We start from the raw sequence: 15,402 nt of genomic DNA on the forward strand, positions 1-15,402 counted from the left end.
GGAATCCAGGGTGAACCTTGCGTCACCCCAGAAGGAATATCCTACGAACACTGTGCAAGATAATCTCAGACCGGCTGATGGTAATACGGGGTGAATAGTGGTTCACCTGAATTTAGTACTTGTGAAAATCTGAAAGAGGAAAAGAACTGTACGTGTGAAAATCTGAAAGAGGAAAACAACTTATTGTTTGTTTTGTCGCATCATGCCCTCTGCATGAAGAGACTTTGATAGGCAAAGAGACTTAGGCACAGAATGCCTGATGCTAGTGATTGAACTGAATCCTCATGCTAAAGAAGCCAGAGACTGTGCTACGCTCGAGGGAACTGTCTTGTCTCATGCTGAAAACATGGGTAAGGGAGGCCAATGGCCTGAACATCCTGACAAACAAGTTACTCTCTTAGCTGGTAACGTTCTTTCGATGGGATGGTCCGATGACGTATTCCATATCTATGACAGTAATCACCACAGCTGTGCTGCTTTGGAAATTCTTTCGGCGTCTGCGTCCTGCGTCGATGACGTCGATACGCCGTCCTCGAGGGCCTCTGTCGAGCTGACGTCACTGGATGTTATAAGTAGGACGCACGACGCCGTAGCCTCAGTTGTATTTTTTTCCCCAGAACGTGTGGCACCAAGCCACTGCCAGTATGACCACAGAAAGCCTTGCAGAAACGTATGCTGCAATCGCATAAGAAATTCTGAAGCGGGGCAGGTAGGAAGGGAGCGATATGGAATATGTCGTCGGACCATCCCATCGAAAGAATGTTACTAGGTAAGAGAGTAACTTGTTCTTCGAGGGGATTGGGTCCTCCGACGTATTCCATATCTATGACATATTCCCAAAGCAGTACCAACGTATGGAGGAGGGAAAAATAATTTAGAATATAGAAATTTAGAATGCCCAATCAAATTGCAGAGTAAAGGACCGTCTTGCCAAAGGCCAGATCCTGCCCATGGATAGAATCTAGGGAGTAGTTTTGTAGAAAAGTATGGATCGAAGCCTATGTGGCTGCTTCACAGATGTTACAAATAGGAACACCCTTCTGGAGGGCAGTAGAGGCAGCCATACCCCTAGTAGAATGGGCCCGTAAGCCTACCGGAAGGGTCCTTACCCGCCAGGCGGTAACATTCAGAAATTGCCAAGATAATCCATCTAGACAAAGTCTGCTTAGTCACAGCTTGTCCCAAACGCCTTCCACCGTAACCAATAAAGAGCTGATCGTCCACTCTGACCCGGGTCATGCGTGAAATGTAGAAACTTAAAGCTCTCCTAGGATCCAACCTATGGAGCCTCTCCTCTTCCTTACCAGGATGTGGAGGAGGATAAAATGCCAGAACAACAACCTTCTGGCTTAAATGAAATTCCGACACCACCTTCGGAAGAAAGGAAGGACGAGCTCTAAGGACAACCCTGTCCTTATGAAACACAGTGAAGGGTGGCTTAACTGAAAGTGCCTACAACTCACTCAGCGAGCGTAAGTGACCGCAACTAAAAACACAGTTTTAAGGGCTAACAGCCTCAAAGGACAAGAATGTAAAGGCTCAAACGGAGCACCCATAAGGAATTTCAGAACAAGGTTCAAATCCCAACCAGGCACCTGGAAAGGTGACGGCGGAAACACATTAGTGAGTCCTTTGAGAAACGGAGAAATTAAAGGAATTTTGAAATAGAAACACTCCTCAGACGAGCGCTTAAATATAGACAGCGCCGCTAGGTAACCTTTAACACTACCCACTTGCAGGCCCCTGTGGGCCAACGAAAGCAAAAAAGACAGAACCACAGGAATGTCACATGAAAAAGGATCCACATTCTGAACCCTGCACCAGTCGCAGAACTTTCTCCAACGGCAACGGTACAGGGACTTAGTCGCCGGCCATCTGGCCGAAAGCAACACCTCCATCACGTCTTCAGGGAGGTCCCAATCCTTGTACCTCAACCTTTCAGAAGCCAAGCGTGAAGGTTGAGGGACCTGACCTCTGGATGGAGAACCTGACCCCGCTCCCGTGAGAGCAGATCCGTCTCGGTAGGGAAGACGACGTGGATGGCAGATGGACATGTCAAGAAGATCCGGGTACCACGTCCTCCGGGCCCATGCCGGAGCAATGTGTATCCTCCGGGAACCGAACCTCCGTAGCCTCCGCAGCACTTGCGGGATGACGGGGACTGGAGGAAACGCGTACAGCAGTGGGAAGGACCACTCCACCACAAACGCGTCTCCTAATGCCCCTTTTGGAGGAAATTCCTGTGAGCAGAACCTTTCGCACTTCCGGTTGACACTGGAGGCGAAGAGATCCACTTGAGGGGTCCCCCAAAGGATGAAGATATGCAGGAGAATCTCCTGAGCCAACTCCCACTCGTGAGAGATCGTGCTCTGCCTGCTCAGAGCGTCCACGTCTCGTTTTCGTCTCCGTCTGTCCGTCACCTGCCACTCCTGCTGGATGGCCAGAACTCGAGCTGCATCGCCTCCCTGCACAGAGGAAGTGACCCTGCCCCCCTCTTTTTGTTGAGGTAGTGCATGGCCACTGTGTTGTCTGTCAGAATCAGGACATTCTTCCCTCGCACAGTCGGCAGAAAAGCCTTCAGGGCAAGCCTGACGGCCCGCAGCTCCAACAGATTGATATGGAGTCTGGACTGCGACGGAGACCAACGACCGCGACTGTCAACTTGTTGACATGAGCTCCCCATCCCGTGAGGGATGCGTCCGTCACGATCCTGACCTCCGGCCAGGGCAGCCAAAATGGAGCCCCCCTCATCAGATTTCCTTTGACGGCCCACCACGGACGGTCCTGGGCGACCGAGGGCGGCACCTGAACGGGGTCCGACATCCTGCCAGAGGACTGTGACCACTGGAGCTTGAGGGCCCATTGCAGAGATCTCATCCGCAACCTGGCCTCTGGCACCAGATGAATGCAGGATGCCATGAGGCCAAGCAACCTCAAGAACACGAACGCCGGGAGCGTCTGGGCAAGTTGAAACTTGTGCACCATCTGCTGAATGTGAAGAGCCCTCACGTGGGGAGAGAAAAACTGCCCCAGGGATGTGTCGAGCACTGCTCCAATGTACTGGAGCCGCTGTGTTGGCGTCAAGTGGAACTTCTTGAAGTTGAGGGAGAAGCCCAGCTTGTGCAGGGAGTGGCAGGTGACGGACAGATAATCCAGGACCTGCTCAGGTGAGCGTGCCCTGATCAACCAATCGTCCAGGTAGGGGTGGACGTGAAGCCCCCGGTTTCCTGAGATACGCTGCCACCACCACAATGAGCTTGGTGAAGACCCTCGGGGCAGAGGTCAAGCCGAACGGCAGGACCCGAAACTGAAAGTGCGAATCGCCAACCGCGAACCTCAGGTATTTCTTGTGCTTTGGATGGATTGGCACATGAAAATAAGTGTCCTTGAGGACTAGAGACACCAACCAGTCTTGAAGTTGAAGGGCCTGGAGGACTTGAGAAAGAGTAACCATATTGAACTTGTCTTTCCTGTGGAGTTTGTTCAAACCGCACAAGTCCATGATGGGTCTCAATCCTCAGTCTTTCTTCGAAATCAAAAAATAAGGGGAATACCATCCCTTGTTCCTCTCTGCTACAGGCACCAGTTCTATGGTGCCTTCTCCAGCAGGGATGGAATTTCCTGCACAAGGAGCGGATCCGGACTCTTCAAAGAGAGATTCCCTGGTGGATTGTCGTGAGGCCTCTGCCAGAAAGGAAGACAGTAGCCGTGGGCTATGATCTCCAGAACCCACACATCTGAAGTAACGGCACGCTACTCTACAAGATGCTGCGCCAGCCTTCCCCCAACCGGCGAACCATGGGACATGGCCTCATGACTGAGCTGAAGCGGCTGCGGCAGTGCCTGAGGGCAAAGAGGCAACTGCCGGAGCGGCCTTGGCACCTCGAGTACCCTGTTTTCCACCTCTGGCACTCCTACAGTGGCCCCTTTGACTAGCAGCTCCTCTCGATTTACTAAAGGACGAGTAATATCGAAAGGAACCTCCCCTCCATTGTTGTCCCCTAGAACGAAAAGGCAGAGGTTGGCGAACTGCAGCGCCCAATGACTTTGCTGCAGCTTTAGAGCTCTGCAACCTCTCAAGGCTCTCGTCAGCCTTGCTGCCAAAAAGATGTTCACCATCAAAGGGCATGTTGAGGAGTCGAGCTTGCACATCAGGAGCAAACCCCGACTTCCGCAACCACGCAAACCTGCGTATTATGGTGCTCACCGCCACGGACCGGCTGACGCAATCAACCATGTCCAGACCCGACTGAACGGACTCACATGGCGTCCTTGCCATCCTGCACAATAGCAAGAAAACCATCTTGTTCCTCCCCTTTGGGAATATGATCAGTCGCTAAGGAGATACAGTTCCACAGAGTGTGCGTGAAACGAGACAAGGCACAAACGGAGTTGGCAGCCTGAAGCGCCATACCCCCAGAAGAAAACACCTTCTTCGCCCAGCCGTCAAAACGTTTGTCGTCCCTATCAGGAGGGATGGTAGGGTACGCCGCCTGCTTTGCGGAGGCCATAGCCGGCTGCACCTCCAAACTCTCCGGAATGGGGTGCGTGGTCAAGGAGCAGGGGTCGCCACTGGCTGGGCGATATTTCTTCGGCAAGGACTTGCCCACTGCCGGGAGACTCTCCAGAGAAATCCAATCCGCAGCCACCCTTCTCTGCAAGGCCATATGGAATGGCAGTACCGGGTCAGTTGGTGGACCTTGGTCGAGGATATCAGTCAGATCATCCTGCTGAAAATCCCCAGGGGGGGGGGCAGACCCCCCCAGGTAATCCGTGACCCTCGACATCAGGCGCTGTTAAGAGGAGTCGGCATGCGTGCCAGGCTCAGGCCTACCAAACTCCACCTCCGGAGAGGTGTCCAGCCCACTGGCGTCATGCAACGACTGGCGCAGGTCCTCAAGCTGGCTATGACCAGAAAGGAAGCCATCAGGAACCTCTGCAGGAACCTCACCTTCCTCAGACCCCTCATCCACCTCAGAAATATAATCCAAAGGCTGGAAAGAGGGTACAGAAAAAGGAACAAAGACATGTTTAGCCTTGACCAGAGCCTTGTCTGGTGGGTTCCACCGTGCCACGGGGTAACCCCGACAAAGAAGCCTCGAAAGGCGTCGACGGAATCTGCTTCGAGCGCAGCACCGACAGCTTCAGCGGCGTCGACACAGGCTTCGAGGGCGGAGCCCCGAGCGTGTCTCTCGACAGCCTGGGCGCTGATGGCATCGACGACCTCCACAGAGGCAGCCGGCGTCGATGTCTTATTCAAAGACTACGCAGGTTCTCGCGGTCTCGAGGACCGGGACCTGGAACGGGCATGCCTAGAGCGACCATCCTTGTCCGACCGGGACCTCGAAGGCGCCCGGTGGTCGCGACGACTGCTCGAGCCCGAAGGCGGACGAGCGGTGTCTCTAGTACGGCCACGGCCGGCGTCCTCAGACAACGCGGACAGACCGGTGCCCTGCGATTGAAAAATCACCAACATCTCCTTTCGGAAGAATCCCATTCCTCAGGAGTGGAATGCTTGTTGGGACAAGCAACCCGCCGACGGGCGGAGTCCTCGGACGAGGACAGGGAAGGCGACTTGTGACAGTGCTTCCTGGAGTGCCTCGAAGAAGCAGAGGAATGGCGGGACCGACTCCCAGACCGAGTACCCCCAGACTCACGACGACGATGCGGAGAGTCGCCCCTCGAATCATCCGTCGAAAGACCAGTGGAACGCGACTTCTGGGGCTTAGCCACCTTACCGACCGACAGCTTCTTCTTACACTCCCGCAAGGCATTCGATGTGAGCGATTGGCAGTCGACACAGTCATCCGTATCATGATCATCCCCGAGGCACCAGAGGCAAGCGTCGTGAGTGTCCATCAGCGACATCTTGGACCCGCACACCCGACACTTCGTAAATCCGGACCGCGGGTGGAAGAACCCAAAGACTACATAAAATATTCAATGAAGAAACAGGTTCGAAGAACCGAACGAACAGGATTCAGTAGAATCGAGGCGCGCTGAGATCTCCGAAGCGAACATGTTCGCGGAAAAAACGGAACTGAGGCTACAGGCGTTGTGCGTCCTACTTATAATATCCGGTGACGTCGGCTCAACGGAGGCCCTCGAGGACGGCGTATCGACGTCATCGACGCAGGACGCAGAAAGATTTTCCAAAGCAGCACAGCTGTGGTGATTACTGTCATAGATATGGAATACGTCGGAGGACCCAATCCCCTCGAAATATCATTATGAACACTTCTTTCTTTTTGTTCACTGTTTCGCACACTATTTGTATTTAGAGGTAAGGATTGACAATAGGTTTATTAGTATAGGCCCTTTTATTTTGACAAGACACCTCAAGGACTGCGTTATTATTGGATGGTCGAAGCTTGCTCCCATCAGTAGATTTAGGATTAGATTTTTTAAACCCTTTTTGAAGTTCAATAAACACCCTTGAACTGTGGTCTCTTGTGTCTGTCTTACTGTTGATGCCATGCGTTCCTTACAGCACCCTTGCCCAGCAGTGACCTGACAAAAAAAGAAAAGATGTTCCTCGTCTTCACACCCCCTGCCACAAAATGGACATAAAAATACAGAAGGAGACCCCTTCAATGGGAGAACACCCAATCGGAACTTTGCAAATCAGCTTTTTAGTTTCAGAGACATTTGGCGGTCCATATATACCATCGTACCCCAGACGTCTTTAGCTGTAAGTAAGCCATAGCTTTTTCCCCCGGCAGGAAATTATCAATCATCCTGCTCCACGCCCACTCTGTTTATTTTTAACCACCGCTTTATAGCTTCTGCCTAACCTAGTGGGGTAGCCCCATAAGTCCCCTAACCCAATGTCAAAAAGCATGTTTCTTACATGCCTAAACCAAGGTAGCTTCCTATCGCTTGGCAATGATAGCAGCTCCTCCAAACATACCCTAAAAAGGGATAAAACTTTGTTGTTCCAGATCCACAGCCAGTAACACCGGCTCTATCATAATGGCATATCGGATCCCTATTAGGCCAAATTCACATGCCACCGGCATCGACGGCGCGCTCAAGGGTAAACCAAACAAAGATTTCAGAAATCTATTTTCGGCAATCCGAATGGCGGTCCAATCATTTGCACCGCACAACTCAGCCCCAAAGGTTACCCCCATGATTGTCTGAGCCGGTTGGATCTTGAGGGATACAGTAATAACATTGCCATCAAGGCATGTTACTAGATTCCTGATAAGCCCACACTGGCGCAAATGCGAAAAAGGGCTAATTTCTACCTGATTATGCAATTTCAGTTTGTTAAAAAAAAAAAATCAACCCCAAATACATCCAGGAATCTACAGACTACAACGAGTGGTTGTTTAAATGAAAATTCACCCGTACTTGGGTCTTTTTCTCCAGTGCAAGCACACCCCATGGATTAAAGTTTAGAAAAGTTAATGCAGAGGTCTTTTGCGGCAGATAATTTATTAAAAACATCCAGCTGATTCTGCCTTAGTCATCAGGAGGGCACCAAAAAACACTGGGCAAGGTTTCAATTGCAAGACCAGCGTCTGTTCCCCCACTGAACACCCAACACCACCACACAAGGGTATCCGGTAGGCGATTCCAAGTGTAACACCAACACTAACAAATCGAGACCAGATAATAAATATCCAACAGCCATAAAGACCAAATAATATCCAAGAAAATAGATGTGAATTTTTTTTTTCAAAGGCTATGTGACTGTTTCGATCAAGGAGGCAGGCACAGCCAAAGAGGGGAGAAAGCAAATAACTGAGGTCCGTGGCAATCTGTGACTCCGTAACAGAGCCCAGAGTGGGTGTTTAACCAATACCTGGCACTTCTTGCCCACCGCATTGCCGCGTTCTGCCCCAACATCCAGTGCTTTGCTGATGATACTCAGCTCATTTTCAGGCTACCCTCAGCCACCTCTTCTCCCTCTCTCATCTCTGTCTGTCTGCCATCCAGGAGTGGTGGGCCGCCAATGATCTCTGCCTTAATGCCAGTAAGACTGAGATTCTCCTCATCGGCACACCCGCTCCCTCCTTTCCTGTCACTCTCTGTCCGTCCTCTCTTGGCCCTCTTCCTGCGCTCAGCTGTGAGGCTAAAAACCTCAGGGTCACCTTCAACTCCACACTCTCCTCCTCTCCTCACATCTCCGATGTCACTAAGAAGTCACACTATCAGCTGCACCTCCTCAGGGGTATTCTTCCTTTCCTCGCCTTCCCCCAGAAGCTCACCTTCTCCCGAGCTCTGGTTTTCTCTAGGCTGGACTTCTGCAACACCCTCTTTCTAAATCTGCCTGCCCCTACTCTCCGCCCTCTGTAACTTATCCAGAACAGGACTGTCTCCCCCCCCCCCTCGCCCTCTCCTCCATCCCCCTTCCCATACACTTGCGCGTTCTGAATGACACCTGGCCTAGTAGGATCGCTGTCCGTCTTCCCTCTGTTTCCCTTCCCTTGCCTCGTCATGCCTTGAAACACTTGTGTATCGGTGCGTTATAAATGCCATATCAGATCATTCTAATCGCTGCTGGTTGGTTTATTTGAAAAATAAAGACTACAAGTTAAGTAATATTGGAGTTTGAATTGATTGATGATGATGATGATCCTGTGGCATGGCCTACAGCAAGTAGCACTCAACTCCATAGCTTCTGTTCAGCACTTAAAAGGCTGAAAACCTAAACCTATGGAGGTATCACACAATGATGCATTCACAGCACATTTAACATCACCTTGATAACACCCTACCCTCAACACCAGAATAAACATCACCGCGCAAAATGAAGATATCAGCATCAGCTAACCAAAGACATACCGGAAACTTGTTCAAATACTGCATTTTGGCTTCCGATCAAGGCACACATCTTAGACTCCAATATGGCATCGTGGACATCGCCTTCGCTGGTGCGGTGGTAGCCACTCTTCATGTCCCAAAGAAAGAAACGTTTAGTTTCTCAGTACTTTCTTCAAGAGGTTTGGAGTGCAAGTGGGAACTGCACAAATACAAGCAGGCACTTTGGGAGGGGACAGGAATTGGGGCCATCTCAACTGTTGCAGTCCCCCTATGGCGTAGGACCGGCTCTGGCTTCCACCATGTTAGGCATCCCAACCTCAGGCTGAGAGAGGTTCTTACCCATTGTAACAAGGTCAAGTTACTGACCTTATCGCACTAGACATTTTCATGGTGCTTCAACCTGTGCTCGAGAGATTTTAAACAGCTGCAAGGCACCATGCCAGAGAGGAACAAAACCCTAAAAGTGTATGCTTTCAGCTAAAGCTTTCAATTGAGCAAAGCACGCAACACTGTGGGGATATAAACTGACATATTCTGAAGTCACACGATCCTCGCTCCCCAGTCAGCTGGAAGCTCAGTGTCCTCTGTGCCCGCAGGCATTGCCTGCCTCTCGCAGGCTTCGCCTTCTCTGGTGTGGTGGCTGTTGACAGTCACCCTTCATGTCCCAGGAGCACCTCAGAGCAGGTTGTGGGTCTCCACCATTATGACCATTCCAGTGTGGCAGTTGTTTCCACACTTTCACAGATGGCTATTCTGCTCTGTTGTGCCGCCTTATCCCAAGCATGGATACGGTCATCGCGTGAACACCCACGGGTGGCTGTGTTCTTACTGACAGCTGCACTCTAGTCACGTGCCTGCACCGGAGACAGAAACAAATCTAGAAAACAAAATACTCCTCCACAGAAGCCTCATGACAGTCTGCAAAGGGACCTGCACGCACAACATGCTTACATGCTTACAAGCTTACATGCTCCGAGGCCAGGGCAACACCATCTCTGCCTCTATGGTTTCCTTCTCCACTCCAAGATGGCTGCACCTTTTTCCATTTATTGTAGCCTCGCCTTTAAAGATGGTAAATGCTTGCTTTCAGGCTGTGACTAACACTTTTTCCTATATCAAGGTTCCCCCTTACTTGTTTGTGCCTCAATTGTGCTTGCTTCATGCTAGAGCTTTGTTCACCTCTTTCCTATTTCTACCTATACCTTTTCTTCATTGTTGATCAGCAGACAGATTTCATTGTCCACCGTTTGCTTCATTCAGCCTATAGGTCTTCCTCTGCTGGACTCAGACACCACTCTCCATCTCAGGTTTTTGCTTCTTACTGTTCAACTTTCCCGGCAGATAAGTTTAATGCATTCTTCCCAGGAAGTCTGCCTGAAAATCTGCAACCGCCCAGTGGAATGAGGTGGGACCGAAGAAAAGCAATAAGAACTGTGATTGACATGGCAATTTTTGATTCAATATGATTTCCTTCAGAATTCCATTCCATCAAAACACACACTGCATAAAAACCTCCCCAATATACAAAACGTAATATGACAAACGAGAGCATATAAAATACTTGGCCAGTGGCCTTCCAAAGATATCGCCAAGTCCCATAATTTAAAAATCAAGTAACACAAGTACTCATTGTATGAACTATCCATAAGATTCTATCTTGATGTAATGACTCCAACAAGACACAAGCAGCAAGGCATCACACGTCGAGCAAGAGGCCAGGGGACTCCCAACACTGGGGCACAGCAGAACATCCTGAGGGTGTCCTGGCACGAACGTGCATGAAATACCTCAGAACAAAAGGAAGAGCAAGGGAAACAGACGCTAACAAGATGTGGGCGATAGTCCATGGATGGACACCAGAGCTGAGAGAGATAATGGGCGAAGTCCAAAGGCGTTCTGAGGCCAACCCCCAATAGAGTGGACCATTATAGCCCTAGGGCTACATGCTGTAACTTGAGGCCGATGTCAGAGTACAAGGAGAAACAATGCAGACAGTAACACGAGGACAGAGTTCCTAGATAACAGCAACAAAGTGAAGACAAGGGCAGATGGTGCATGCTTGAACTTCTTTCCAAGACACATTGAGAAACTGATCATATGGAGAGTCCATGGAAGAGGGACTTTACTTTGGTGTCGTTGTTCCTAAAAGACATTGAGAAAGTGAGCCTAATAATTGATGCATGATGGAACTGGAGGTCAAATTCCTGTGAATCCGTAAATTAAAAACGGCAAACAAGAAAGTGAACTGAAGTAGAAACACTACGGACCGATTCTATGAGGAAAGAACCAACAAGGCTGTGAGAAAGAGCCTGGCAAAATATATGTTCCATGGTGAAACTTGATTGCCATGTTTCTGAAGCTTTATGAAACTGGTTTTGATGAGAAATGTTGAGTGCTGAACATGAAGTCCATGTATAATCCCTTAAAAGGACTGAAAAGAGAAATGCCACATGATGTATCTTACAGGCAAAGTTCCCAAAAACACGAAATAAGCCGGAACAAGGAATAGAGTTCTAGACCACTCGACAAGCTTTTCAATACAACTTTACTTTACTTTATTGATTTGTATTGTGCACTGCTGACCCGGAGGCTTAAGGCGCCAACAGGGACACACACTAAGACATGACATATGAGGGGTACCATCAGTGAGGCCAGAAGTTAACAATGATCAGAAAGGGCGAAAAACAGGAGATCAAAGAGATCTAGCTAAACAGGTATTTCTTTAGTTTCTTCCTGAAAACAGATGTAGACATTTCCTCTATAAGGTTCACAGGAAATGTGTTCCACAGAGGGGGCTACCTCATAGAAAGCTCCGTTCTTCACTTGAGACAATCTGCAAGCCGGGATCTTTAGTTGCATGGTGTTGTTGGATATCAGATTGGGTGAATAAAATTTCACTTCCAGGACTTCTTTTAGATAGGGTGGTGCGCTGCTTATAAGGCATTTATAAGTTATTAAGAGAAGTCGAAAGGTGATTCTGGTTTTCATGGGGAGCCAGTGAAGGCTCATTTTTGCATCAGAGATATGGTCCTTTCTGCTGAGATCCACTATAATTCTGATGGCGTTGTTCAAACTTGTATTACGGGTAAGCCCACTAACAAGCTAGTGCAATAATCAAGTCTAGATCCCATTAGGGTCCTGGCCAGTACCTCTCTATTCTTTCTAGAACTATAGGGGCGTGCATGTGCCAGTAGCTTGTTATAATAAGAAGCAGATGAAACCAGGCTACTAACCTGTGCTTTCATGTTCAAGTTCTGGTCAAAATAGACCCCAAGGGTCTTTACCTTATTTTTTGTTTTGATTTCATAGCTATCAATTTGGAATTGAGCATATTCCCTCTCCATCTTCGATGTTTTAGCTGCTGTGCCGACCAGCATCAACTCAGTTTTGCTTGTATTGAGCGCAAGTCCATTACTGCACATGCAACATTGAATCAAACCATATATCTGGTTGTTCATGATCTCGTCTTCTGCAAAGTTGCCAGAGAGGGGGACAACACATTGTGTGTCATCAGCAAAGTTGGCAAACTCAATTTTGTTTTCTTCCAAGAACTCAAAGAATGGGGTGGTAAAAAGATAATAGCAAACTGGAGACAGGCAGGCCCCTTGTGGTACTCCCTGCTTAATGGGTGTTGCATTCCCAACTGTACCGCTTACTCGGCATTGGCTATTGCTGAGGAAAGACTCGACCCAACATGCTGCCGAAACGTTGAACTCTTTTCCGTTCTCAGACATCATATTTATATATACAAAAAATGAGCACAATTCACAAAGAGAGATCTCTATTTGAACACCCAAATTCAACATGCGCAAATTAAAACCTAGATCACATGAATTTTATGTGAATTCTCAAAAGGTTTCAGGGGAGAAACCTGGCCTGGAACCAGACAGAGCTGTGCTCCAGTAAAAATGGTCCTGCCGGAGCACCGTTCCATGTAGACACAAGTAATAAACTCACCCCTTGAGTTGAGGAAGTTCTGTGCAACAGAGTTATGCAAATCGCATCAATACCGTGCGTTTGAAATATGTAAATATGTGCGAATCTGGACTCTCAATGTCCGCACATCTGCAACATTCACAAACTGCCTTTGTAAGTCGTCCTTTGCTCACCAAGCCAGCCCAAACTCGAGCTCTTCTTTCTTCTTGCTGACAGAGCAGGCTTGAGCCTTATTACTCCAGCATCTCGGTTCGAGTGTGTAGTCATGGGTTAGCATTCTTCTCGGTCTGTGTGTGGACTTGTCACAGTAGGATTGAGTGTGTAGTCGTGGGTTAGCATTCTTCTTGGTCTGTGTGGACTTGTCACATTAGGATTGAGTGTGTAGTCGTGGGTTAGCATTCTTCTTGGTCTGTGTGGACTTGTCACAGTAGGATTGAGTGTGTAGTCGTGGGTTAGGATTCTTCTCTGTCTGTGTGGACTTGTCACAGTAGGATTGAGTGTGTAGTCGTGGGTTAGGATTCTTCTCCGTCTGTGTGGACTTGTCACAGTAGGATTGAGTGTGTAGTCGTGGGTTAGGATTCTTCTCTGTCTGTGTGGACTTGTCACAGTAGGATTGAGTGTGTAGTCGTGGGTTAGGATTCTTCTCGGTCTGTGTGGACTTGTCACAGTAGGATTGAGTGTGTAGTCATGGGTTAGCATTCTTCTTGGTCTGTTTAGACGTGTCACAGTAGAGCTGGTTTCACAGGGTCTTCGCTGTGAGGCCAAACGCAAGCAATGAAATGGTTGAAAGCTCATGCTTTGCACACATTTTACTGTCAGGGTGACTATTCAGGCAGAGGAAATGAGGTGTGCATTGCATGCTCAGAAGGAATGAACATTTGGATTACTATTACAGCCATGCTTGATTACCTGGTGGTGATTTTTTAAGTTCCCAAAATGCACTTTGTTTTTATGCAAAGCAGCCAAAATCTTATATTCAGGGCACACATATAATCCAATACCTAGCTCTGCCCCTCAGTCCCAAACACACCACTGAACATAAGCCCTCTACCCTCAACTACTAACCCCTCACCTGCGTGCAAATGGTGGGGGTAGTTGGGTGAAATCCCCCCGTAAATGTTGCCAATAACCAGCACTGCGTGCAAGTGGGTGACTACCGGTCAGGATATGGTGTTTGGAAAAATGTGAAATGGATGCAGCCTCATAGCATGTTTGGTTGTGAACTGCCTCAGGTGTACACAATTTGCTGGTTTACTCGTTTGCACCATTAGAAGGAGGGATGCCGTCTTTGCCTAATGAATAAAAGCAAAGCAATGAAACCTCTTCCTGGGTCATTTTACTAAGTAGTGCTGAATGTGCAGGGAAAGTGTTCGGCAGCTAATGCTAATCTATTGCTGCCAGAACTAGACACAATTACACTATGAACGGATGCGACAGCCACATCACAAAGTATTACAATAGTTAAGAGGGTGGAGAAGAGACTCATGTCTGATTTGTGCTCAGATATTGCGCCAAAATAGAACAGGGTGTGAAATGAGCTGTGTGCTAAACACTATGCATTACTTGTCCTATCAGCAACATGTGCAAAAGGGAGAGTTAAGCATTTAAAAACAATGTGATGTGTCGCTTTGACGAACCTGGGCACACATTACACAGGTGACAGGATGGTGACTAGCCCCACTGCTTACCTGAAGCCACGACAGGGTTCCACTGAGTTTCCTAATATTCCACGAGGACTCCACCTGTAAAGGGATAAAAACACACACAAGAATAGTTCAATTTAGGACTACCCTTAATGCCCTAAAATAATCTTTTTATTTAGTAGTAGGGGAGTCTGTATTGCTACATCTGGTCTCCATGCTTTGAGACACGCTGAGGCCCCATAGACATATACGATGCAGCTACGGGGACCACACAGAGGTTTGCGGTTGACCTACTTTAGTTCCCGAATGCCATACCACACTCAACCCTTAATTTAATGTCAACTAAGGGGTTCTCGATAAAACTTGGCTCACAGTTTGGTAGCGAGGCTGAATGCTTAGGCTGCACTTCCGATAAGCACGTTTAAATGACAGCCTGGCCCTAGCATATGGATAACATGTCAGTACATAAATAAGGTGGTATCCAATCATTAGAACGAATACAAAATAAAGACGGAATTTCTAACTAATAAAAAACAATGAAAAAATACAGAATTATTACTTAGAATATTTTTAATAGCATCAAAACGATCATTTATTCACAGAAAAATATAGAACAATTTGCTTGATTGCAGAGGATGTGGCCATCCCCTTCCTCGGTAAGCGATTTGGGTGATACTATATTTTTGGCCATGGTTTAAAGAGCAGTTAAGCAGTAACACAATTGCGGCTGTGAATAGTTTCTGCAGAACCCTCAAGGCAACGAGAAGTCTCCAACTGTCTTTAGTAAAGCTGGCACTAAACCACCTTAAGATAGTATAAGTCCAGTTGTAGATCTCATCAGAAAGGGCCGACTTGGTCTAATATTAAGGCAAGTCTAAGGGTTTCAGACTGACAGCCAACAGCGATTCACTTGACCAGACTTCTCTCTACCAAAATACTGTATACTCTTTCTATCGACTTGCAGGCCACCCCTTATCAGAGGAATGAAAGTCCGCTTCCCAACTGTCCAGCCGCCACCCTCCACCCCCCCCCCCCCCATTTTCCTCTCTTG

The 15,402-nt window shown here is 48.3% G+C and overlaps 1 protein-coding gene across 5 annotated transcripts in view; it reads right to left on the reverse strand.

Moving 5' to 3' along the window:
- Positions 1-15,402, reverse strand: part of SHQ1 (SHQ1, H/ACA ribonucleoprotein assembly factor) — a 671,809-nt gene that overhangs the window by 198,662 nt on the left and 457,745 nt on the right. For all 5 annotated transcript variants that reach the window (XM_069643203.1, XM_069643202.1, XM_069643204.1 and 2 more), the window contains one exon: positions 14,397-14,450. In XM_069643203.1, the coding sequence (XP_069499304.1) occupies positions 14,397-14,450 (54 nt within the window). The remainder of the gene's footprint in view (positions 1-14,396; positions 14,451-15,402) is intronic.

The sequence above is a fragment of the Ambystoma mexicanum genome, chromosome 2p (assembly GCF_040938575.1).
Source record: "Ambystoma mexicanum isolate Mex_15411 chromosome 2p, UKY_AmexF1_1, whole genome shotgun sequence".
NCBI classification, from domain to species: Eukaryota; Metazoa; Chordata; class Amphibia; order Caudata; family Ambystomatidae; genus Ambystoma; species Ambystoma mexicanum.